The sequence below is a fragment of the Muscardinus avellanarius genome (assembly GCF_963383645.1).
Source record: "Muscardinus avellanarius genome assembly, chromosome: 12".
Lineage (NCBI taxonomy): Eukaryota > Metazoa > Chordata > Mammalia > Rodentia > Gliridae > Muscardinus > Muscardinus avellanarius.
Window position 1 is genome coordinate 52244072 of NC_137798.1, and position 26287 is coordinate 52270358.

The 26287-nt window shown below is 33.1% G+C and overlaps 1 protein-coding gene across 2 annotated transcripts in view; it reads right to left on the reverse strand.

Annotated features, from left to right (window-relative positions):
- The window catches only part of MDGA2 (MAM domain containing glycosylphosphatidylinositol anchor 2), a gene marked incomplete at both ends in the record, with an annotated part of 848361 nt that overhangs the window by 376699 nt on the left and 445375 nt on the right, over positions 1-26287 (reverse strand). For both annotated transcript variants that reach the window (XM_080707341.1, XM_080707342.1), the window contains one exon: positions 17899-18073. In XM_080707341.1, the coding sequence (XP_080563467.1) occupies positions 17899-18073 (175 nt within the window). The remainder of the gene's footprint in view (positions 1-17898; positions 18074-26287) is intronic.

Genomic DNA, 26287 nt, shown 5'->3' on the forward strand with positions numbered 1-26287 from the left:
TTAACTGGCCCATTGGGCCCTCTTTAGGAAGCACGGTTTCAAGATAAGCACTTAGATCTGATGAAGTAAAGCAATTAGCTCATGATAAACCACAAAACACAATAAAATTATACTATCGAACTGAATATTAGAGATGACACACAAAAATGTTTTAAGTTATCCTCCGCTGCAGTTGGATGATTCGGTGGAGCTCTCTCTGGCTCTTACCCCATCCTCTCTGTTTCTCCTCTCTTTTCCTTCCCCCTTTCAGACAATAACTTTGCAAGGTTATTACTGTTGTAGGGCCATTTAGCTATTCAAGGTAAAGACAGGAACAAATGCATTGTTCATGTTTTGTATTGAATTGTATCACTTTCTTACTTATTTTATATATTATGTAGTGATTGAGATGTGAATGTGTTGGGTATAAAACACAGGCTTCTCTTCTTCTCTCCTGTGTATTAAAGTACAATTTCTGCATTTCAGCATAAGCTTTAATATATCAATTAAAAGATAGAACATATTACATTTAAAGCCAGTGGGGACAAAATTTTCTTTCATTCAATTTCAAATTGTACTCTTTTCATGTGCACTTAACTTATATTTCAAGTTTTAATGATTAAATTCCATTCTTTGAGTTTCCATTAATATTGAAACTATTCTTGCATTTATTGAACTACTATGAATAGCATTCTTTCAGCAAAATTAAGATACAAATATTGCAATTCAACTACACAATAAAGAATATATTTTAAATCTCTAAGGAACACCTTTTAATCCTCAAATTAATTAAAAATTTTAATCTCAAAACTGCATCAAAATGGACAGATAATGATGCCTGTCATCTACAATACTCACCGTCAGGTATGTTTGATAAACTAGCTTCACTGGGTCATAAAAATTAAAAAAATAATATAGACTTACATAAATAGTTTAGTCACCCTTATATGAGGATTTTTAGTATTCAGATAAGGATGTAAACTGTTTATTTTAAAAATCATATAGGAGAGGTAAGATCTAACAATTTATTGACTTTTGTTATATATTGTATATATTTCATTAAGGATTAAAAGTGTGCTTCCATCTATAGCTGACAATCTTAAATCAGGAAGGCGGTTTAAGAATTTCTAAGGAAATTACATATTCCCTTTAATCTTTAGAGTATGTCTTAAATGCCTAAAATCCAAAAATAGTTATGGAAAATCATCCAGAAACCATGCTTAATAAAGGAAAATAGCAAAAAGCTACACTGGTATCCTGAGAGTATAATTCATTAGTAAGAGTACATGGTTATAATAGGATTCTCTCCCCAATACCAAAAGAAAAAATGAACATTTTAAAAAATAAATGATGTACATTTATTTTTTTATGATGTACATATCAAAGTCTATCACTAAAAACACATGAGGAGAGAAGGGGGAGGAAATGGGGTAGGAAGTGAGGAAGGGCTAAATGAGTGATGTGTGCATGTATACCTCTACCCACCAAAAAAAAATTAAAATGATAAATAAATGACTAATTACTCTCTGTGGTATGGTAAATTTCTTTCCTCCTTAAAAGAGATTTTCACTTGATTTAATTACTGAGAATTTTTTAAAACATTATGTATAAAAGACACATTACTATTTCACTATGGAAAAATTAACATTATAATAATGAGTGGAAATATATTCTCACAATTTTTACTTTTTAAACTTCAGCTAGTATTATCTACTTTACCTTAAAAAAAAAAAAAAAAAAAAAAACCCATGGGTAGGCCGGGTATGGTAGCACAGGCTTGTAAACCCTGTGCTTGGGAGGTGGAGCCAGGAGGATCATGCAGGTTTGAAGCCAGCCTTGTTCGCTTTAAGAGACCCTCTTTCCAAATAAAAATATAAAATAGGTCTGGGAGTGTAGCTCAGAGGTAGTAAGGTTCCATCCCCAGTACCACCAAAAAAAAAAAAAGGGTGGTAAAATGTTGGGATAAATACTATGTACACTGTAATACAATTGTGATGAAAAAAAATTTAAGAATCCTATGAACATACTCTTGAAGTTCCCAACCAGACTCATTTACTTTATTTAGCAGTTTTATCAGTCTTTTTTTTATTTTTAAAAATTGAACTTAATTTACCTTAATTTACAGATAAAATTATATGCTCGTACCATTTAAAACACTGTTTTGAAATTTACACATATTGTTAAATGGTTAAATCGCCTGATTTGAAATATATCACCTAGTAGATTTATTATTTTATGGTGAGAACATATACCATTCATATACCATTCATTCAGAATTTTTAAGACTACAATATGTTATCATTAACCATAGTCACCATGTTGTAAATACAACTCTTGAATTTATTATTTTATTTATGTTTTTAAAAACTCATGAGACATTTGGGAGACAAATAAAATTTCAAGCTGATTTAGAGATGTGGTGACTAATTTTATTGTCAACATGGCTAGGCTACGACACCTATTTGTTTGACTGAACATCAGCACCGGGATGTTGTTTTTTGATGTGACTAACACTGAACTTAGTAGACCCTGAGTAAAACAAATCATCCCCAATAATGTGAATGGGCCTCATCCAATTAGTTAAAAATTTTATGGCAGAGACTGGGGTTTATAGAAAAAGAAGAAATTTTTCCTAGGATGGTAAAGTAGAAACCCTGTCAGAGTTTCAGCTTGAAGCCTGTATAATTTGGAGTCAACACTACAATAATAATTCTTATTTTAAATTTTTATTGGTGTATTAAAGTCATACATCTTAATGGAGAAAAAGATGGTAGAGGCATACATGCACACATTACTCAATTAGTCCTTACCCAATTCACACCACATTATCTCCCTCTTCTTCCTTCTCAAGTTTGGCTTACTGATTGACTTTGATATGTGTGTGAATTTACATCATGCACATTAGAGTGTTTCCCACTTCCTCTCTCCCATCATTCTCAAATCACTTTATTTGTTCATCTATGCTTTCTCCTTCCTCATCTAGAGTTCCTCCTATGACCCGTTTCCTCCCTAGCTTCTGCTTATTAGGGAAAACATCCAATATTTTACTTTAACTGACTAATCTCACTTAGCATAATGTTCTCCATTTCCTCCATTTCCCAGAAAATGATGTAATTTTATTCTTTATGGCTGAGTAAAATTCTAGTTTGTCCATAACCCATAGTTTTGTAATTTATTCATCTGTTGATGGGCATCTTGGCTGGTTCCATAGTTTGGCAATTGTGAATTGTGCGGCTATTAACATAGACACACATGCATTAGTTTGGTAGTGTGATTTCTATTCTTTTGGCTAATAACCTGGAAATGTTATTGCTAGATCATATGGTAGGTTCATTCTCATTCTTCTGAGGATCCTCCATACTGTTTTCCAAAGTGGTGCACATATTTGCAACCCTACCAACAATGTGTTAAGAGTTCCCATTTTTCCACACCCATGCCAGCATTTGTTGTTGTTTGTATTTTGAATGGCAATCAAATTAAAGTTAGGTAAAATCTCAGGGTAGTTTTGATTTGCATATCTCTGATTGCTAATAATGTTGAACATTTTTTTTACACATTTATTGGCCATTTGAATTTCTTCTTTTATGAAGCATAGGTACAACATTTCAACACAGAGACACAGGTTAAAACTTTCTCAACAAACCCCAAAGGCACAAAAAATTAAAAGAAGGATCAATACGTGGGATTACATTAAACTAAGAAATTCTGTAGTGCAAAAGAAATTATCAAGAACCTCAACAAAGAGCCGGCAGAATGGGAGAAAAATTCTGCCAACTATTCCTCTGATAGAGGACTAATATCTAGAATATACAGAGAACTAAAAAAAAAAAAACACACACAACTAAGAAAATAATCCAATCAAAAAATGGACAAGTGAACAAAATACTAATTTTACCAGAATTAGCTGTTGACTTGCTGTTACAAATTTCTAACTTGCCAATTACTACAATTATGAGAGCCAATTCTTTAATCTCTCCATATAATTCTTTATCTTTCTCTAAATACATATGATATAAATAAATAAATAAATATGGATATATGTATATGTTTATAATTTTGAGACATGTATGTATCATTTTGAAAATGTAAAAGTATCTTTATTCTTATTCTAAAAATAAAGACAGAAAACTTGGTGTAGGTAAGTTCTCATGTACTAAACTAACAGTCCTATAATTTTGACTATTTCTCCTAAGGACTTTAGTGTATAGTTTTTTTTTTAAATAAGTGTGACAAGGTATCTCTGAAAAGAACAGTAAATTTTTAAAAAATTAACTCTCATTAAATTTTTTTGTTTCACTAATATGTTGCTTTGAAAAATTGTATGTTTTCCTAGAAATGATTGGTAGTAATAGAATGACAGTGCTAGTTTGGATCTTAGAAAAAAATTTCTTTCAACCTCTTTATTTCACAATGATGGTTCATCTAAGCTCATACAAATAAAACATAGCAGGATACTCTAGCTTCTTGATTCCCAGTAAAATACTATATTGATATCATACATATTGAAGAAAGAAAATAACATACATGACAAATACATCATAAGCATGCAAGTATTTGTTGGATAATTGAACAAGACAGTAAATAAGGAGAATATCTTTCTCCACTATATCAACTTGTATAATAAGATTCAGTTGTGAAAATATAATTTTTTATTCATAAATTTTAAAACAGCATGATGTATAACATATTTATATTTCATTGTGTTGGCATAAGTGGCTTACCAATAATTTTTTAAAAATTCTTAAGTAAATAAAAATAAAATCATAATATGAATCTTAATAGCATAAAATACAGATATTATATATGATATCAAAACTCAAGACTAATATTTAGACTAAGTAAAATGAAACAAGTATAGATTGTATATAAGGAGATCGAAGGAAAAACAGAAATGGTAATATGAGAAATGGAAGAAGAAAACAAAACATATGTTCATTCTCACACACTATTTTTATATATGCTATAAAATACAAACACACACATCCTACCTATAGTTACATAATATATATTATGTACAGTAAGGGCGAGAAGAAAGAATATAAATGGTGGTGTATGCACTAGCCAGAAAAAAAAAAACACCAACCAACACCACATGTGATATTTTGAACTTCTTGTTCTCTAAAGTAAACATAATCAACTATAAATATTAATATAGCTGAATGTAGTTAGAAATATTTATTGAACACTTAGAGCCCAATGTATAAAACAATATTTTTGTAGTACTTGGGATTGAACCTAGGGGAATTCTACCTCTGAGCTACACCCTCATCCCTTTTTTATTTTTTTATTTTTGAAACAGGATCTCAATAGTTGCTGAAAACCTTGTTATGTTGTTGAAACTGTCCTCGAACTTGTGATCTTCTCGTCTCAGCTTCCCCAAGTACAGATTGTGTGCCACCACACCTGGATAATAAAATAATTCAAATGGATATGATTCTCAAACTATTCTATTGATATAGATTACATTTGAAAGTAATAAAGTGTCTGGCGAGGTGACTCATGCTTGTAATCCCCGGGCTTGGGAGGCAGAGACAGGAGGATCACTCAGGTTCGAAGCCAGCTGTGCTGGCTTAAGAGAGCCTGTTTCCAAATAAAAAGGCATTAAAAAAAAAATAGGTCGGGGAGTGTAGCCCGGAGGTAGGAGGGTTTCCAAGAACTCCAGTACCACCAAAAAAAAAAGCAATAAAGTAATATTTTAATGTCATAATTCACATACTACATTTGATTTCAATTACTTATATAAACAGTCTCTTCCTGATTTTGATTCTTATTGCCCTATTTGCTTTTTTGTCCACTCCATCAACTTCTAGAGGAACGTTCTTACCCCTGGTTTGCAAACTCTCCCTAAGTCATGATTCCTGCTACCAAACTGTGGTTCCCATAACCACAGCAGTACCACACCCACTTCCCCCTATTAGGGAGTCACTTTACACAGGTCCGATCTGTGATTGTAAACGTAGATGGATTCCTTTTCTTTCCTTCAATCCTTCCTCTTTCCTTCCTGCCCAATGTACTTACTCATTAAACTAAATGCATCCTTAACCATTTTTCACAATGCTTTTCCTTTTCTACATGAAAGACATTATTCATGTTTCACAATAATCACCCCATTATGAAGAACTGTCTTCAGACTCCCCTGACCCAACACTTGTCCACATTCTCAGCAAATGCCTTTCCTTTTAATACACAAAATAAATGGAGTTCTTCAAGTTTACAGCCACTTCCAGCCTACTTCATCTGTTGCCTTTTCTCTCATTGCATGCCTTGGTATTAGAAAGTTTAAAAATTTATTTTTAAATCACCCATATTTCTCATTCCAGTCCCATAAGAAGGTCACTCTCATCAAATATCCTTTCTGCTTTGTATCATTCATCTTTCTGTCTACTGGTTTCAATGCTTGTGGACCTGTATTGAATTATGTGAAATCTTAGATGTGAAGTAACTGACATCCTGTGTAGTGCACATTAAGTGCCATAGAATACTATCTCTTGTTATTGTTAATAGAGTAGCAATAGTATTAAAAATGACATAATCTTAGTTATGAGATAGTGTCTTTTAGGTCACTGTCTCTTTTACTGTCTTTATTGAGTTCTTACAGTGCCAATTGCCATTATAATCTTTTGATATTTATAAAAATGAAATAACAAAATCTTTATAAAAGAGAGTGCTTTTAGGGGCAAAGAACAAGTATTTGATAAATGTTAGAAAAAGTACTTGTGAGGATTAGATAATAATAACCCTACAGATTAGATATCATTATCATTCTTTGATAAAGACTAAATCAATTTGCCTAAGGCCATAAAGCTAGTTAAAGGTAGAGATGAATTCTTGTGATTATATTAACTCATTGACACAAATTTGCTGTACAATCACTATATTACCCTTGGAAGCTTTGAATGATTTTTTTTTTAATAAAGCTTCATTCCTAGCATCAACCCAGGTAAAGCTTACTATCAATGATAACGATCCTCCTTTTAACTCTTCCCAAGGCTCCTAATATCCCTGTCAGGCCATTTGCTAGTAGAAATTCAGGGCTGGCCTCGCTGACCCCTGACTGTCAGCCAATGAACTAGGAATTCACATCTTGACTAATTTTATCCCCACCACAGTCTGTAAAAATTATTACTGTTATTTCCATTTAACAAATGAGTAAAATTAGTTGCATAATGTTAAGTTTGTGAAAATATATAGATTATATGATTATACAACTTTTACAATTAAGAAAGTGTAGATACAAGATGGAAACTTAACAGATGGTCAATATGTTTGTAGTCACAATTGTGACACTAATGCTCTAAATAGTCAAATTTGTGATGCAGAGCTTATGATGAGTACACACTAATTGAACACATCATTTTGCTACAGAGTTATTATAACAAATGGCTAAAAATAATGTTCAGGGAAATTTTTGGCTTACTTAAAATAACTCTTTCCATTTGTGGTGTTTTTAACAATTAACAAGAATACTCAATTGTCATGTTCAATTTAAAGTTTACATATTTGTTCTTATGTTTCTAATGTGTGCCTATTTCTATATTTTTAAAAAGTTAGTAAATAGACACTATCATGGACAGTGACCAGGCAGTCTGTGGTTACAAAAATGCAGATATTATTTATTTAACTTTAATAAGTTAGAGGCATTTTATTATTTAGCTTTTGGTGCTGGTTCCCTCAAGGGTTTTAATCTTTTAAAAATATATTTATATGTTCAGGGGGAAAGCAAAGCTGAAAAGACTGAAGGGAGAGCCCATCTAATGCTCTCATTCAAGAATGATGACATATCTGGATATACATGAGAGATGTGGTGGCACATGCCTCCCAGTACATGAGAGGCTGAGACAAGAGGATCACAGGTTCGAGACCAGTACCAGCAACTGTGTGAGACACTCAGTAACTTATCAAGTCCTTCTATCAAAATAAAAAATAAATAGTTCTCAGGGTATAACTCAGAATGTACCTGGGTTAAGTCCCCAATACCCCCCCAAAAGAAAGATGATATTTTTCATGAGTGGGGATTTGGTAGCAGTTAAGACAAAGATTTATTGTATCATTCCTGGAAGAAAGAAGGAAAAAGAAAAATGCAGGGGGAAAAAAAAGCACAAGGAATGCTTGCAAGATCTGTAGACAACTGAATGGGATCAGCAACTTCATGAGGTCCCGGCCAAGCTGTTTGTATGACTGAGATGCAAACTCAGCCTCCATTGTACCTGGACAACTTTCAGAAATGTGCTCATGGAGGTTTGGCAGTTAGGAAGTTTTGGTAAAATATCCAGGACATCATCCTTCATACTTGGGCCAAACAGGATTGCTTAGTGACAGGGGCAGAGAAATAGAGGCCTAGAAGGCAGAAGGCTTTATAAAGTAAGGCTGTTTTCAGAAACCACAAGGGAAGTTTTTAGATTTTGACAGGGCATGAAAATGATTCAGGATATTTTGAACTTGGAGCAAGGGTCTGTAACTTTTTTAAAGAACCATAAAGGTTTGGGATATACAAACAGTGATAAGAAATGCGATATGGCTTCAAAGCTGTGGAAAAGGAAATCTCTTTAGGGCCTTCAGGCAAGGTAAGAGAGGTGAGGAGCTGTGAGCAGTGTTAACAGTAAATAAGAGAGCTGTCAGGTAATATTTTGGGAGAAAAGTACAGAGCGATGAAAAATCTAAATAAAACTAGAAAGGAGTACATATGCAGCGAATATCTGAAAGGACTAAGCAATCTTTATTAGAAGTTGTGCTAAATCATGTCCATACCTACTAAGAGTAGGGTCATTCTACCTCATTTTTACCATCAAGCATAGGCAAAATTGAAAACTGTACTGATTCATTCCTGTTTTAGTACACCAGCTCATGTTTATCTTGTAAAGAAATGTCATATACAATATTAAATAAATATGGAATTACTGGGAGAGTGAGAAACTTTAGCACCAGTAATTCGCTAAAAATGACCTTTATTATAATGTTGCACAGAACATATGTGAGCTATGTCTACATGTCCTATTAAGAAAATGGGATATAGCCGGGCTTGGTGGCGCACACTTGTAATCCCAGCATTCGGCAGGCTGAGACCAGAGGACTGCGGTTCACAGACAGCCTCAGCTACTTAGTGAGGCCCTCTGCAACTTAGTGAGACCTTGTTTCAAAATAAAGAATAAAAAATAGGGCAAGGAGTATAGCTCAGAGGTCAAATGCCCTTGGGTTCCATCCCCAAAACCACACACACACACACAAAAAAAAAAGGTATATAAATTCAATCAGAAAGGAAATCTGGAAAAAGAAATGGGAAATTATTACATATTATTACAAATGGAGAATCAAAGATTTTAACTTAAAATTCATTGGCTCTTTCAAAAATTGGAAAACCAAAAAGAAAAGCCACAGGTGTAAAGATGGAAAATAATGAAAACTCAAATGTACATTGAGAAAAAAGTAATAAGCAGTCTACATTTACCTTCAAATATTTCTCCAATAATTTACTAATATCCCCATAAATATGCTTCTTCTACCCTAATATAAGTTTGCCCACTAAGCTTATCTTTTGAGTATGGGTATACTAAATGATTACAAATTCATCAAAATGAATAATTATATAATTATGGTTATAATATACACTAATTGGTAATACATTTCCACAGTGGTTTATAAACAATTATATACAATCCCCTAGTTTTATCTGCATAATTTTGAAGTCTAAAAATTTCTGAAAAGCAAAATATTTACCAAACCCATTTGTAAGCATAATTGATATAACTGTGGCCCAGTCAATGCTAAACATTAACTTGAGTGATCAGAGCTTAGTAATAAAGTTCACATATCCCATTCTTCATGTGTGATATGACTTAAGATATGGATATAACTACACAATATTCATGTTTTTCATCATAGGATAAAACCTCAGATCTCATGAGTGATGCTATAAAAATATTCTATATTCCTCATGATTGTATAAAATCAAAAAGAACTGAATCCTGAAATGGTCTCATTAAATAATAGTACAAAATAAATTGTAGGCATGTAACATAAAGGGGGAGATAATCACACTAAATTTTCAAGGCATAAAATCTAAAATATAAGCCAGGCATGGTGGCGCATGCTTGTAATCCCAGCAATCGGGAGGCTGAGACTGGAGGATCGCGGTTTGTGGACAGCCTCAGCTACTTAGTGAGGCCCTCTGCAACTCAATGAGACCCAGTTTCAAAATAAATAATAATAAATAGGGCAGGGGTTTAGCTCAGAGGTCGAATGCCCCTGGGTTCCATCCCCAGACCCACAAAATAAATAAATAAATAAATAATCTAAAATGTAAAGTTTAATTCCCAGTAGAGGGTATAAAGTGCCAATTGAAACAAGGAACCTTCAAGGGTAGGAAAGAACTGAAAGCTGGATAGAACAGTATAGAGCAAGATAGAGTGGACCATGAGATATCAATACAATGTATGAGTAATTTTTAGATGAGGGAGATCTTTATGTAAATTAGATACAAACACAAATGCACATTAGTATATCTTTCAAACTTTATAGAAATGTTTGTGTTTGGGTCAGCATTCTCATTCTGTAATCCATAAAATCCTGACCACTACAATTTAAAGAAAGGAAGATGTATTTGATCAGAGTTCTGGAGAATTCAGGGGTTCAGTTTATGGTAGGCTGGGTGTAATTTGCTGAGTTTTTCACATGGCAGTGGGAGGCTGAGAGAAGAGTACAAGGGTTCTGCTCTCAGACCTTAAAGGCCATAAGTAGGGAGAAAGTAAACAGAGGAGGGGCCATATATGATTTCTAAGAGCATACCCCCTGAGACTTCTCTTCAGAAACTAAGCCCCACCTCCAACATGGCAGCCTTGTCTTCAAGAGGACTAGGGAGACCTTCTAAATCTAAAATATAACACATGACAGCCTTTCAGTTAATCAAGTTGGTCTAAATCTGTTTTTGTATTATTTTAACCCAAGTAACAAGGCAGATACAAATTGTGCACTGATATAATAATTATATAATTTTTTTTAATTTTTAGTATATTTAGTTGAAGTCTCTAATGTCATCTTATATTGCTTTTGTTACTATTTATATGCAAACTACTTTTTAGATTCACTAGTTTAATTTTTTTGTGTGTGTGTGTGGTATGGGGGACGGAACACTTCTACCTCTGGACTACATTCCTAGACCTATTTTATATTTTATTTGGAAACGGGGTCTCTTAAACCAGTGAGACTGGATTCAAACCTGTGTGATCCTCTTGTCTCTGCCTCCCAAGTGCAGGGATTACAAGCGTGCACCACCACGCTTGGCTAGTTTAATTTTTAAAAAGGGGTTTTATGTCTCTATTTTCATATCTCTAACTTATAAACTCGTTTATGGTTAAGACCTTATATTTTTATCTCTCACTGTAGCTTCTTCTATTTTGTAGACAGTAGTTCTCAATTAACATTATAAACTAACAGACTCTCACTGGAAGTGGCCCTCTGGTTTCTTTAGTCTCAGAGACTCACAGAATATCTGGGATTAACAGAATCAGATTGAATAAGCAGAGAAATTTGAAGGTCACAGCAACTGTAAGAGAGCAAATGAAGGAAAGGTGTGCTGTCATTTCAATTGTGTATCTGTGGGAGGGGAGAAAGATTCCAGAAGGTTTCCTGGGAATACACCTGATGAGGGTACATTTGACCAATAATTAATAGAAAATAATCAACTTCATAAAGATAGCTGATAGATTCTAAAATAGCTCTCCCTTTTTTCTTCTGAATGTGTTTGTGTGTTTTCTTTTTTTTTTTTTTTTTACTGAGCTAGTTTATTAGGAATTCTAATTCTACTTGGAAAGTAAATAACACTATAAATAAGCATTTTTCACTTGTAGCATACATAAAATTATAAAATCCTGTCTTGGACTTTATTAATAGAGTAATTACCATGAGAGTCCCCATTTTAATAAGCATTGTAATTACCATATCAAACATTATTAAGATTTTCCAAATCCAAGGCTGATGTTTTAGGAAGATGGGTGGTAGGTGAAAAAATTAAGCTTAATGGGATTAACTTAGACATTAGTTTTCTCCCAGGATTTGTCACGCTTCCAGAATTTCCATCAATTATATTCACCCTTTTCCTAAACTCTTCTGTCCAGAAGTCATGTTGATGAGACCAATAAAAACACAAAAACTTACTGTCAATATTTTAACTCTGTATTTTATAATTCTTCTAGCTGAGCTAAATTGTATTTGTGAAATAAATTAATAATATGTCATTCTAATTTCTCACTAATTTCTTGTGTGAAAATGTAATAAATAAATCTAACAGACAAGTATGGAAAAAAATTACTGCTTGTTCTGAACATAATGAAATACAGCAATCTACCTAAGTGAAATTAAAGTGGGGGATACATTTCAGATATAAGAATGATTATAAAATGTTTAATGGATATTGGAAAAGATTTGTCTCATGTGTGAACAGTGTCTACACACAAAAAACTTATTAAGCTAATGCTCTGAATCTAATTTCTTTTTGAATTAAAAATAAGTTTTAATCAAACCCTAACCTTTAAAGTAGTATGACCTCTATTACTCTATTAGCAAAATAGTCATGGCTAGGAATAAGAGAAAGAATTAGGTGAACACATTCTCAGAGAACTGGTTAAATGTCTTCAAGAATCTCAATGTTACAAATATATTCAGAAACAAGAACATCAATATTCAGAACCTACTTTTTTCCTGCATTTAATTTAATAACTCTTAAGTATAGACAGTATGCTGCTTTTATGGTAAAGGACTTCAAATTAGTTATTTCAAAGTTTCTCTGGTTTAGGTTCTAAAAAATTAATATATTTCTAATGTTTAGGAGACTGACAAGGGAGTTGGGTGGGGGTACAGAGGGGATTAGGCACAGAGCTATGTAAATTGTGGGAAGAGATCTGGTCCTCTGATTCTTCTAATGTAGACTTTTAACCAGTTCTTCAATTTTCAGACTCATTTATATCCTCGGTAAAGGGAATCTAGTTGTTAGTGTCCCAACTGCCAGTGACTCCATCTTGTGAAAACATGTCATTTTGCAGGACTTTTGGCTGACCAGAAAAGCCCCATGTCTTACCTATATACACCACACACACACATCCCCTTGCCAACTGAAATGTCCCCACTGTCTTGAAGATGTGCCTGCTAAGCTACTCTTGCTTAACCTATGCCACTGCTTACAAAAAATTCCCATCATACTGTTTAACTAAGCTCTAACAACACAACTAACCTCCTTTAATACCCCTGTAGCAATGACTAACAACCACTTTCCATTGCCCTTAAGCCACCTATATAAACTTCTAGAATATAAGCAGTTATGGACTCCAATCTTTCCTGGAGATTTTCTCTACAGTTTTATCCCAATAAAGCCAATATTACTATTGAGCCATCTCCTTTTTCCTGGAATGTTTCACTAGTGACTTCAATTACTGCAGGGTTCTGCCACATACATTTGTCTAGTTCTGTCCTTTATGCCAGAAGACAAGTTTAATTAAAGTTTTGTTACTCTAAGCAGAGACTATTCCTTGGTCTGATTTTTTTTTCCTTCAAAATTGCTTTATTGTAACCTTCTTTTCCATTCTATCTAAAGGTATGCCTTTTACATTGATGTTGCTTTATTGCCTTACAATTGTTTTAGTATGTTTTCAGGGAGAAACTAAAGAATGCATGTTTAAAACACCATATTTAAGTAAAACAAAGTTTACATGTTTACCTTCAACATATCATTAATAGTTTTTAGACTGTCAGAAGGTATGTCCAACCAAAAGAAGAATTTTAATTGATCAGTTTTTTATTATAAATATTTATATAAGTGATTATGTAGATCACATTTGGGGGAAAAATTAAATTACTGTGTGGTAATAAAGTCTACCAGGCTATAAATGTATCTTTATGAAAGAAAATATATGTCATAGAACTCTACAAATATTTCCAAAATTCTTAAGAAATAAAATCATAGTACCTATAAATTGAGGGACATGGATAAATAATTTCTCAAGCTATAGTCTTTAATTAAGATAGATATGCTTTTGGCAATTCATTTATGACATATATAACTTTTTCTCACTATAGAAGAGTTTTAGAAAGTTGCTTGAGAAAATTTCTAATACAGATGTATAACTCTTCCCAAGTGATCAAAATGTCAATGTAGTGGTTCACAGATAGCCTCTGCTACTTATTGAGGCCTTCAACAACTTAGCGATATACTGTTTCAAAATAAAAAATAAAAAATAGGGCAGGGGGTGTAGCTCAGAAGTTGAATGCCCCTGGGTTCCAGCCCCAGCCCCACAAAAAAGTCAATATAATTTTATAAGTATTTCCAGTCTAAAAAGTCACCTCATTTTATATCAGTCACCATTGTAGCAAGTTTCTTTTCTGAAACTAAATGTTCTTATCAAAATAATGAGTGGTTAGAACTATATTTTATGTTATGTAGTAGCATTTAGCTCCGAGTTTTAGAAATTTAGGATTAAAACTTAAGCTTTAATGATAGATATCCATTGTTGCTATTATAAAATCACCCCTAAGACACTAATGGCATTTACATTAGTACATATGTCATGCATTAAATAGACATTAATATATTATTATTATATAGACCTTAATACATTAGGCAGTTTCTACAGGTGACCTGTACAAGAAATTCAAGAGTAAATCCTAATATTATTTATTATAAATATTATATTTATGTACAATTAAATATTATATTTATTTATAATTAAATATTATAACTTAATATTAAATCCAGGTCATAATCTTCCTCAGTTTTGTATTGCAAATATAACCCTCAATGCAATTTCTGGGGTTTTGTTTTTATTTTGTAATTTATATTCTATGCCTATCCTTGTACTTTAAGTGTTATCAATATTGATAAAAAGTTTTTATATGTGGAACCAGTTTCAAAAAGAAAAGAAAAAATCCACACTGCAGATGATGATTCTAAGTCCATGGCTCTAAGCAGAAAAACTGGTCTCATTGTTTTAGAATTTCCTAAAATTTTAAGAAAAAGTATATAAAATAAATTTATTTACTTGTTTATAGTTTACAAAATGAATATCCAATCAAGCAATACAATATCAAATAAAAAATCTAAACACAGGTGAATCTTAAGTATAACAATCCAATTTTAAACACTGAAAATGCCTAATTTAAACACAGCAATAATACGCTACTTGTGTTCTTATTAACAATGATAGCAAGAATTTTAAATTACCAAGACTCATATGGGGAAAATATACTTGAACTTAAAATTTCTGGTCTTCAGTCAAGGTTGTATTTAGAGGACATGGATACTTCATATAGGTCTAGTTACTCTTCTGTGAAGTACTCTTATCAGTCAAAACAGGTTGGAAAATTTACTATCTAAAAGACTTTATTTATTTAAACCTCTATGAATAGGAACAGTTGTGTAAAAAAGCATACCTAGATACCAATACTGGAAGGATCTTCATTAGAGCTGAAAGTATTCTCTGAGAAACGTATATTGGATAGATATTATATTCATTCGTTCAGTCCAACATTTAGCATGTTATTTTCTCCAGTACTATAACTTTAGACCATTTTATAATAAATTCTAGCCACCAAAAATGTACTGAAAATAGAAGTCAGACAAGGTGGTACAAATCTGTAATACCAGTACTTGGGAGGCTAAGACAGAAGGATGGCAGGTTCTCAGCCAGCCTCACAACTTAGTGAGGCCCTCTATAACTTAGTAAGACTTTGTTTTCAAATACAAAATAAAATGGGGTTGAGGATGTAGCTCAAAGGTAGGATGTCCCTGGATTCAATCCCCAGTACAACAACAGACAAAAGTACTAAAGAGAGCATTCCAATACAATATGCATCTCAATGGCATTTCACTTAAATAGCATAGAACAAGATGTCCCTCAAGTCCAGGTGGCATGGGAAAAACCCTAAGCAAAGTCAAAAAGAAGATGTTACCAGAGCTCTGCCTTTAGACATGGCTGAGTAAAGGGTGATACAAGTGTTAGAACAACAGGGCTGGGGAAACAGAGGAACTCTGTTATCATTGCAGGAACTAGTGCAATATCAACCACTTGGGCACAATCCAGTCTGAACAGCAGGAGATATGAAGATAAGAAGGAGTAGGGAGAAGGCAGAATAGTATTGAAAAAGCTTTCTAGTAAAAAGAAACATTATTTTTAAGACTGAAAAATGTGAATTTCCTCCCTTTGCATTTGATTTTTAACACAGCACTACATTTTTAAAATTTTTATCAAACCTATTGTGGTAGCAGTGCAGGGCACAGTCTCTTGTTCAAATCTGTGGGGAATTTGTTTCAGAAGTTTTTATACAGACAACAGAGCACATATACCATCCTTTGTATAACACACCCAGCAGGATGTGTCTATCCTTTGTAATCAAACATATTTTCTTAGCAATACATGTGACTATTCATATAAAGTAGAGTAAATAAAGAGCCTAATATATTTTCTATTTCTCTATTCAAGTCATTTCAGGTCATTTTTTGTCACCAAACTAGATAACATTAGATTTTTTTTGACAAAGGAAATAAAACATAACCATCTATTCCTATTTAGAACTTCTTAGATTTCAGAATTTTGTTTAAGGTACTGAAGACATGTATTTCAAAACTTCTTGAGCTAAACTACAATAACAAAAAAATAGGAAAGTTTTGTTACAGAAACATTTGATTCACTGAAATCAAATTTAATACAATTTAAAACTATGTGTAAACTAAATTACAGGAAATATGTGTATACCACATGCTTTGCTATGTTTGGGAAGTCTACAGGTGTGGCCATCCTCTGCAGCTCTATGATAAAGAGAATGTGATACATAGTAGGAAGATAGCAAAACCAAGCTAGGGGGACCTCAGAGGCTGGAAGATACTAGACAGAAAGAAATATGAACCTCCATCCTATCCAAGAGGGAAACAACCTTAATATAAATGGGTAAATAGACAAATGTTGTTACCCACTTCCCTGTCATCTGAATCACTAAATGAGATTCAGCTTAGGGTCTGATGAACAGTCCATGTGTAACTCCAAGCCCAACACTAACTTTGTAATACCTGTTCTATGTAGAAATAAAAGAAAAAGAAAAGAAAAGTAGGCAGAAAAACAGGAACTCATGTTACTCATATTACTCATGTCTGAAGGAGTTTAAGAAGAAAAATCATACCTTCTATCAGATAATTAAATCAAAGGCAATTTATTGTAAAATAATAATAGAAAGATAAATCTCTGTAAAAGACCAGCTTGATATAGGCTTAATTTGCTTGGTAAGGAAAAAAGGGGGAAAAGTAAGTAAGAAGGGAAGGAGGGAGGAAGGGGGATTTCCAATATATTTGACAAGAATGAAAATTAAGAAATACAACTAAGAAAAAATATAAATCAACCACCACTCATAAGGTGGCACAGCACAGTCCTGAGTTAGGAATGATTGCTTTCAACAAGACTGTATCAAAACCATACTCCACACCAGGGTTTTGGATCATTCACAAATCCATTCAGGTAACTTCTTTTTAAATGTGATTTATATTTAAAAAATAAGAATAACTATATTCATATGTAGGTAAAATTTAACACGTACAAGTTAGGGTATATATAACATAATCCTTTATTCATAAAAATACAGATAATGTATGCATAATATGTATGAAATATGCATTAAGCACTAGGTTATTGGTAGAATTACCAGTATAAATGTCTTAGTAATGTGTTTTCTACATTCTCTCATGAGTATGTATTGGCATATCATAAAAATTGTGAAAACTTCCAATGAAGATTTCTTCACTCAGAAGTATGTTAAGGAGAACTATCATCATCATATACACTTTTCAACTAAATAAAGTTCTACTTATGTTTTTTGAGAAAACCATGGTGGTAGAACAGAAGAAACCTGTACTAGGCTTAATTATAATCTTCTGGGAAAATTACTTACAGTACACATCCACTCTGATGGACTTTATCGCTGGGGAGCCCAAGCCATTCTCTGCTTTACAGTAATACCGGCCTCCTTGGTGTCGCTGAATATTTGTAATTCTCAAAGTCTCGTTGAAGACACTGGAGTCTTGGAATCTGTCAGAGGCACTTCCTGCTGTTTTGGTCCACCTGATCTGAGCAAGCATCAACAGAGATGGTTACTTTAGGTTGGTTTTCTCATAGGAAAAAAAAAAAAAAAGCAGTCACTCATCTAAAGATTTTGATTTCAGAGCTAGAACATTGCCTTCGCTATCAAATTATTTTTTAAAAATAAATGACATACACAAATGAATTATAAAATATTAAGTCTAACATTATTGCATATTACCGCATGTAATTCAGATCTAACTGCATAGAGTTCAGCAGTAGTACCAGGGCAATATCAAATATGATAGAGAAGGATCTGAAAATCTTAAGTGTATTAGAAATGAGAATTAGCTTCTCTTTTTCTTGATTATACACAATATTATTTCATACATTCCAAAATTGGTAAGATACTTTATGGATTTTTTCCCCAAAGATGCATCCTTATTTAAAAAAGAAGATACACGTTCAAGGAAAATGTGATCTTTCTCTGAAAAGATGATATTTAGGGTCAAGTAGGAAACACATTTGAAGTAGAACAGAGCCATCTTGAGAGTGAGCTTTTGGGTAAAGAAAATAGAACACGTTCAAGTGAGAATGCAGGCCATCTCCAGAAGAAAAGGCTGAGTATTTTTTACATATTTTGTCCAAGAAGACTCTAATTTCTTTTTGGACATGCTTCATCACTTTAATTTTCCTATTTTATCTGGATACTTTAGGCATATTATCATAATGGCTTATTGAGATTATGTATAATTTTATACACCTGGTTATTAAAAGCATTTTTCATTAATGGCTTTGCTTTAAAAACCCACACATTTTTATCTATCTTAATAATCAGAATTCACATTTTATCAACAATTAGTTTTAGAAAATGTATAAACTTTTTCAAGAACATTACTATAAAACTGCCAAAACATTTTGAATATCTAAAACATTTCATTAAAAACAATACCATTCTTTGCAACACAGCTGTGTGCAACAGATTTCGTTTTTGCTAGCAATAATGAATGACATTTGACTAAAATTTTGTGTACTTTAGTTTATAAACAGGAAAAAAGCCACATGCTGGTACTATAAAGTGAAACCAAAGAGGAAATAAAAAATATTTGTTTTTATTTCTCTTCCTGACCTACTATATAATATATTTTTGGGTTATTTTTATTTTAAGATTGAAAAATAGCAGATAGAAACTGTCTGGTCATACACCTAAGATAAAATTTATGAAATGAAACTAACTCTGAGTCTTTAAAATTGGATATGTTCAATATTGACATTATCAATATTAGGTTTCATATAAGTTATATGAAAATGAAAGCATTCATATTTTGGCTTAGCAATTATCTGGTTAAAGTATATCTTATATATTTGCTTAAGAATGCAGAAAAATAAAGCTACTCTATGTATAATAGTATATACCATGAGAAATTTTATATACTTATATGTATAAACATACATATGTATAAATAATCAATAATAGGGAAGTAGTTAAAATTGATGAGCCCAAAAATTGAGTTAAATGTGACCATTTAAAAAAATTAAATACAATCCGGGTGTGGTAGTACACTTGTAATCCCAGCATTAAGGAGGCTGAGACCAGAGAGGATCACTGTTTTTGTTCATTTGTTTTTTTGTACTGGAGATTGAACATTCTACCTCTAAGCTATAGCCCAGCCTTTGTTAATTTTTATTTTGAAACAGTATGTCACTAAATTGCTGAGGCTGTCCTCCTATATTAGTCTTCCAATTACTGGCATTACAGGTATAAGCCACACCTGGCTTTCCTCATTTAAAAAAAAAAAATACTAAGCCAGGCATGGTGGCACATGCTTGGAATTCCCGCATTTAGGAGGCAAGACAGGAGGATCAGAGTTCACAGTCATCCTCAACTACTTAGTGAGGTCCTTTGCAACTCAGTGAGACCCTATTTCAAAATAAAGAATAAAAAATAGGGCTAGGGGTGTAGCTTGAAGGTAGAATGCCCCTGGGTTCTAGCCCCAGTACTGAAAAAAAAAAAAGCAATATTCTTGAGCAGTAGAAAAATACAATTTACTCATTTTGAGGGCTTACCAAGTTACATGGCTAATTGATGATAGGAGAAAAATCTACTCATACACTGATAAAAGTTGTGACATCGAATCTATAAAGAAGGATCTAAGTGTCAAGACCAGCTCATTCTCGGCTGTTAAAACCACTCTTTTCCATAGTAACGGCCCTGAATTATTTTTCTATTTAGAAGGATGTTTATTACAACACAAATTATTTAGCAAAACAATAATTAGAAACATTATGTGTATGATCAAGAGTAGTGGAATTATGATAAAACAGCTTGTATTGGATTAATCCTCAGACTAAGAATAGGTATAATAGCTGGATTTTTAAAACAGAAGTAAATGAAGCCTGTGAAGAATACTTAATAGAGCTAGGAGTTGAGAAGCCAAATCCCGGCAGTAAATTCACTATTTTCTGTGTAATTTCCTTTTGAGGCATTTGCTGATTTTTATTTTTTTTCTTTTTTTGTACTGGAGTTTGAATCCAGGGGCATTCTACTGCGAGCACTGTTTTTCTTTTCTTTTCTTTTTTTTTTTTTTTTTTATTGGTGCGTAGTCTTGTAGTTGTAAATCTGAATGGAGTACAAGATTGTAGAGACATACATACATACGTCACTCATCTAGCCCTTACCCAGTTCCCTTCCCATTCCTTCCCCCCTCCCTCCTTCTCATGTTTGGCTTAGTGATTGACTTTGATATGTTTGTGAATGTACATCATATACATTAGGGAATTTCCCTCTTTCTCCTCCCATCCCCCTAAGTTAGATCACCTTATTTGTTCATCTATAGATTCCCCTTCTATGTCTACAGTTCCTTCTATGACCCATTTTCTCCCTAGCATCCACATATTATGGAGAACATCTGATTTCTTGTTTTTGTGGCCTTTTGCCCTGAATTATTAATCAGCACTGGCTCCTCTAGGAGACAGACAAGTTTCTTAGCTATCCATTCAGCCAGTCTTCTCAGCAGAGTCCCAAAACAAGTCCTTGTAAAAAAGCAGCACCCCTCCTCATTTTGTACATTTTGATGGCTTCTTGTCTTGGACCAAAAGATGATTTAGAGTGAAAGTCAAGAACACAGAAAGAGTACATTAGAAATGAATTTCCGATGTCATGGAGTTGTATCCACCTGAAATGAGGAATTTACACTCCTATCCTTCTCCATGTGGAGAAACAAACTCATATCTTGCTTACATAATTCTTTCTCTGGGTCCTCTTTGACTAACAGCCAACCCTGATTCTAACAAAATTTCCTGGAGGGGTATTAAAGGTTAGCTTGCCCCCGGAATTCTCCTTTCCAATACTGTAAGCTTTAGAGCAGTGGTATAGATAGTAGCCTCCTTCACTGAAGACCTGTGGGGGAAGGGCCATCTTATAACACCCAGCACTCACTCACCCAACATCTCTCATCTTAGTGGGAAGAAACATATTTAGTAAGGCAAACATGCACTAAGCTCACAGTTCAAAGAATCACACCTGACAAAAATATTTGAAACTCTAGCTATCCAACAGGCAAACTGTGTTTGAGGACTTGAATTTAAAGGGGATATGGGAAAGCACATGAATGCAAGCAGTTAATAAATGTGCATTCGATGGTTAAATAGAGTTTGGGCAATATACAAGTTCACCATTAAATAAAGTTTCTTGGGTGATTTCCTTCGAAGCACCCCCTCATGTTACCCCTGAGGCTGTAACTATCTTCTGTATTTCTTTCTAATAAACTCCTTTAAAAAAGTTTCTTAATACCAAAAGCACATAGAATATATCATTGACCAAAATAACTGTATATAATTATGGGTACAATGTAATGTTTTCATATATGCTAACATGACAGAATGACTAAATCAAGCTTATTAACTAATCCATTATTTCGTGTACCTCTTTTTAGTGGTGGCAACATTTAAATTCAGCTTTCATTCAAATGAAATATACAGTGCACTATTCATTATTATTTCCACTATTCTATGCAAGTGATCACTACAAACCATTTATGACAATCATAGACTACCTGCGATTGAACTGAATTTGACTTTTAAAAGAACCTATTAAGCTGGATTTAGAAGTTAAAACAGAACTAAAAGTGTAGCTCAGTGGTAGAGTAGCTGTTTAGCATCTATGAGGTCCCGGATTCAATCCCCAAAACACAAAACAGAATAAAGTAAAACTGATTATATGCAGTTTGCCATATATGTATATAAAATAATATAAACTATATATTTTATATAATCCATGTATTACATGTATGCATATATATATATATATATATATATATATATATATATATATATATATTTTTTTTTTTTTAATGGTACTGTACTGGCGTTCCTGGAAACCCTTCTACCTCCGGGCTGCACTCCCAGACCCATTTTTATACTTTTTTAAAAATGTGGAAACAGGGTCTCTTAAGCCAGGGAGGCTGGCTTCGAACCTGCATGATCCTTCTGTCTCTGCCTCCCAAGCTCAGGGATTACAAGCATGCGCCATCACGCCTAGCTATGTACATATATTTTAAACACACACAAATACATGCACATGCACACAAGGTAACAATAAAAGATACTGGAAATCTAGATTGGAAAAGACAGGATAAATAAAGAGGTAATAGGAATATGTCAACTAAAATCCACCAAGCAAGAGTGATAAAGCTCATGTACAATAAGATCAAATTAATTAGATATTCGCAGTTAAAACAACGAGGACAGAAAGCCATTGCTTTTTGGAATGTTAAAATTCAAAAGCAAAATCATTCTTGGTAATTTGCATTCAATAGAATAAGGAGCAGATAAAGACACAAAACAAACAAAATTAGCCAGGGGAGACTGTGAGAAACACACAATCCCAGTGGGAAATTCCATGACAACTCTCTAAGAATTAGACAGCTATAGATGATATAATTTTTTAAGTTAAAAAAGTAAGACAGATGGGAACTAAAACTATAATGAACACATGTAAATAACAAGTATACAGAAAGTATTCCAACCAATTTCATGAAATTATGAAATTTTTCTCATGTCTATTAAACACTTGAAAAAATTAAACATACAAATGGCATCAAAGAAAGCCCCAGTTAATTTTTAAAATTAGAGATAATATAGACTTTGTATTCTTGATTTGATCAGTATAGTGTGAAATAAGTAAACAAAAGATGATTAATACATAAAGATCTGGTCACTGTTCAAAGAAAAAAATAAAATATGAAAATTGCTGTCAAGAAACCAATGAATGGAAAACTATTCCAGTTTAAATTCTGTGACTTCACTGAAAAGACTAAATAGAGGAAAGTATAAAACTTGAGTACCTTCTATATTAGGAATGAAGGAATTAATGAATTATACTTAAATTATTTAATTTAATATTGGCTTCTGAGTTCTACCCTAAACAGCTCCTTGTTAACAACTACGAATAGAACCAAATTCTTCTTTATTTGTAATGCCTTCCCCCTAGAGATTTTTCTGAGCTTTGTTGCCACTATTCTGCAGGATGGCACTGGGGGGAAAAACAGACAGTGAATACCATAGGAAGACTTCATAAAAAATTCAACATATGATTCTCAGAACTTAGTGCAGTAGATAATTATACATATTTGTTGAATGAACACATGGTACTTGAGTTGAAGAGTTTGTGGGATATAAGACTAAGGATGAGGTTCAGCTGTAAGACTGATACATTAACAATAACTTATACAAGAGTACAGTTAGATTTTCCATGTTAAAAAAAATCTGGAGTGAGGCTAATATAGACTTAGCGTCTGTGCTCTAGGGAGCACTCAGGACTCCAGTCTCTTGGGAGAGCTTCCCTCCTGCATGTTGCTTGAGCTCAAGTTTCAGAAGAGCAGTCACAGATCCTCCCTTTACATCTCACTCCTACCAGCAGGTAAAAGAGGCAAAAAGCAATTGATAGTTGTCCTTTTTCTCCCCTAACCAGGATGCATGCTACTTAGTTCTTATTATGGATTAAAACATCTTTATTTCATTAAAAAAAAAATTGGGAATGGATCCACCATATGATCCGGCTATACCACTCATGGGTATTTTTCCAAAGGGGTTGAAATCAGAGAACTATAGTAACCTATGCATACCCATGTTCATAGCAGCACAATTCATAATAGCCAAAAGATGGAATCGATCTAGGTCTCCATCAACAAATGAATGGATTGCAAAATTATGGGAAATACACACAATGGAATTCTACTCTGCTATAAAGAAGAACAAAATCAGGTCATTCTCAAGAAGATTGAAAGACTTAGAGAACATTATGTTAAGTGAGACAACCAAGCACAGGAAGAGAAGGGACATATGTTTTCTCTAATATGCCCAAACTAGGGAGTATTAGGAATAGCAGGGGGACTCCAGATAATGGAGGGGAAACCTCAGCAAAGCTAGAATGGAGGGATAGGAGAGGAAGAAGGCTGAGGTTAGTTAATGAAGGAGCTATATGCAAACATGTGTAAAATTATGAATATAGCATGATTAACTTGGAAACTCATTGTTGAGATGGGGGAAAAGAAAGTTGGGGAGAGGAGAGGACACCAAGCACAGTCTGAATATATGCCATTTTCAATATAATCCACATAAGAATAAAAAAAATATCTGATAACTTGGGCTGGCTGCTTCATATAATCTTCTACATATTTCTGTAAATTCCTCATTCTTTTAAAAAATATTTTATTGGTACAAAATAATTTTATAGTTGAGATGTGTAGATTAAATTAATCTATGATTAATCTATATATGCTAGCTGCCTTTTATAGAAGGTTCTGAGAAGCTGCCTCCTAAAACTTCTGTTTACATTGCCTAGTTATTTCCCCATTCTTAGTTGAAAGGAAGGATGTAAAATTTACTATTTACTCTGAATAGTATCTACCTGCTGTAATATTATCATTACATAAACCCTGGAAAAACAGAAGAATGGTCATTTGAGACAATTACTAGTCTCATAATAGGAATACAAATTTATAAAATTTTCAGATACAATGAATTATTACATATGTCTATATTTAAATCCTGTTCAAATAATATAAAATTAAATAATCATCACCATAAAAACACATTAACAGAGAAATAAAGGTACTTTTTATTATAATTCTCTACCTTTGCTGTAGAAAAAATGGTGATCATCTTGGGCTACAGAAAATAACACTTAGCCTAGGGCTAGCCAATTCCTTATAAAGAGTTTTCCATTTTGTTTTTGATAAAATTATATTACTGAAATATCATTTCTTTTATATAGACTTAAATAAAATCAATGTTGACTGAGATAATCTTTGGAAAATATTAGAAAACCAAAGCATAGATCACAGATACACGTGGCTGAATTCAAAAAGTCTATTGCATAGATACTACAAATTCAATAAAGACTCAGACCTCAGCAGTCCCAAGACTGTTGGGTTCCCTCTTTTAATAATGTCTAGTGAATGAGGATTCATAACTGGAAGTTATTTTCTATCAGAGCCCAAGTAGTTAAATCAAAAAAACTCAAGTCTATCTACAGAGACAAATATGAGCTTCGTTTCGGGATTATTTGTACTCTGAAAAAAGGTTCTTCATCAATAAAAAAAAGGCCAGAGAAAAAGAATAAGATAAACATCATTAGATCTTCCATAATTATCAGGATGATCTGACACCAAAGCCACTGGGAACTATGCCTAAAAAGCCAGTTGCAGTGTACTGCCAGAATGAGTATAAAGGAATAGCTATGGTTGGTAATTGAGCAGACAGTGTTTGTTAGAATTCTAAAAATAAAGTTTCTCCTCATCTCCTATACTGATATCAGGGGAAGTTATAGAGAAAATAGGTTCTTCTTGAATTACTTAATATGGTAAATAGTATTCTGAATGACAGATGCAAGATCATACAGGTTCAATTTTTAATAAATTATACCAGTCTATAATAAATTACAGCAAAATGTCACAATTGCTTCTAAATCTCCTCTTATAAAAATAACAAGAAATTTCTGACAAGGAATACAGTTTCAACTTGAACATTTCCTCACTATACATACAGCAGCACGGTATTTTTCTAGTATGCCTAGATATTAGAAACTACAAGTACTAAATTACTATCACTACTACTAGTGTTTATAGTGTATGGTTTTAAAACACTTTTAAAAGCCGGGTGTGGTGGCGCACGATTGTAATCCCCGCACTTGAGAGGCTGAGACAGGAGGATCGCACAGGTTCAAAGCCAGTCTCAGCTACTTAGTGAGGCTCTCAGCA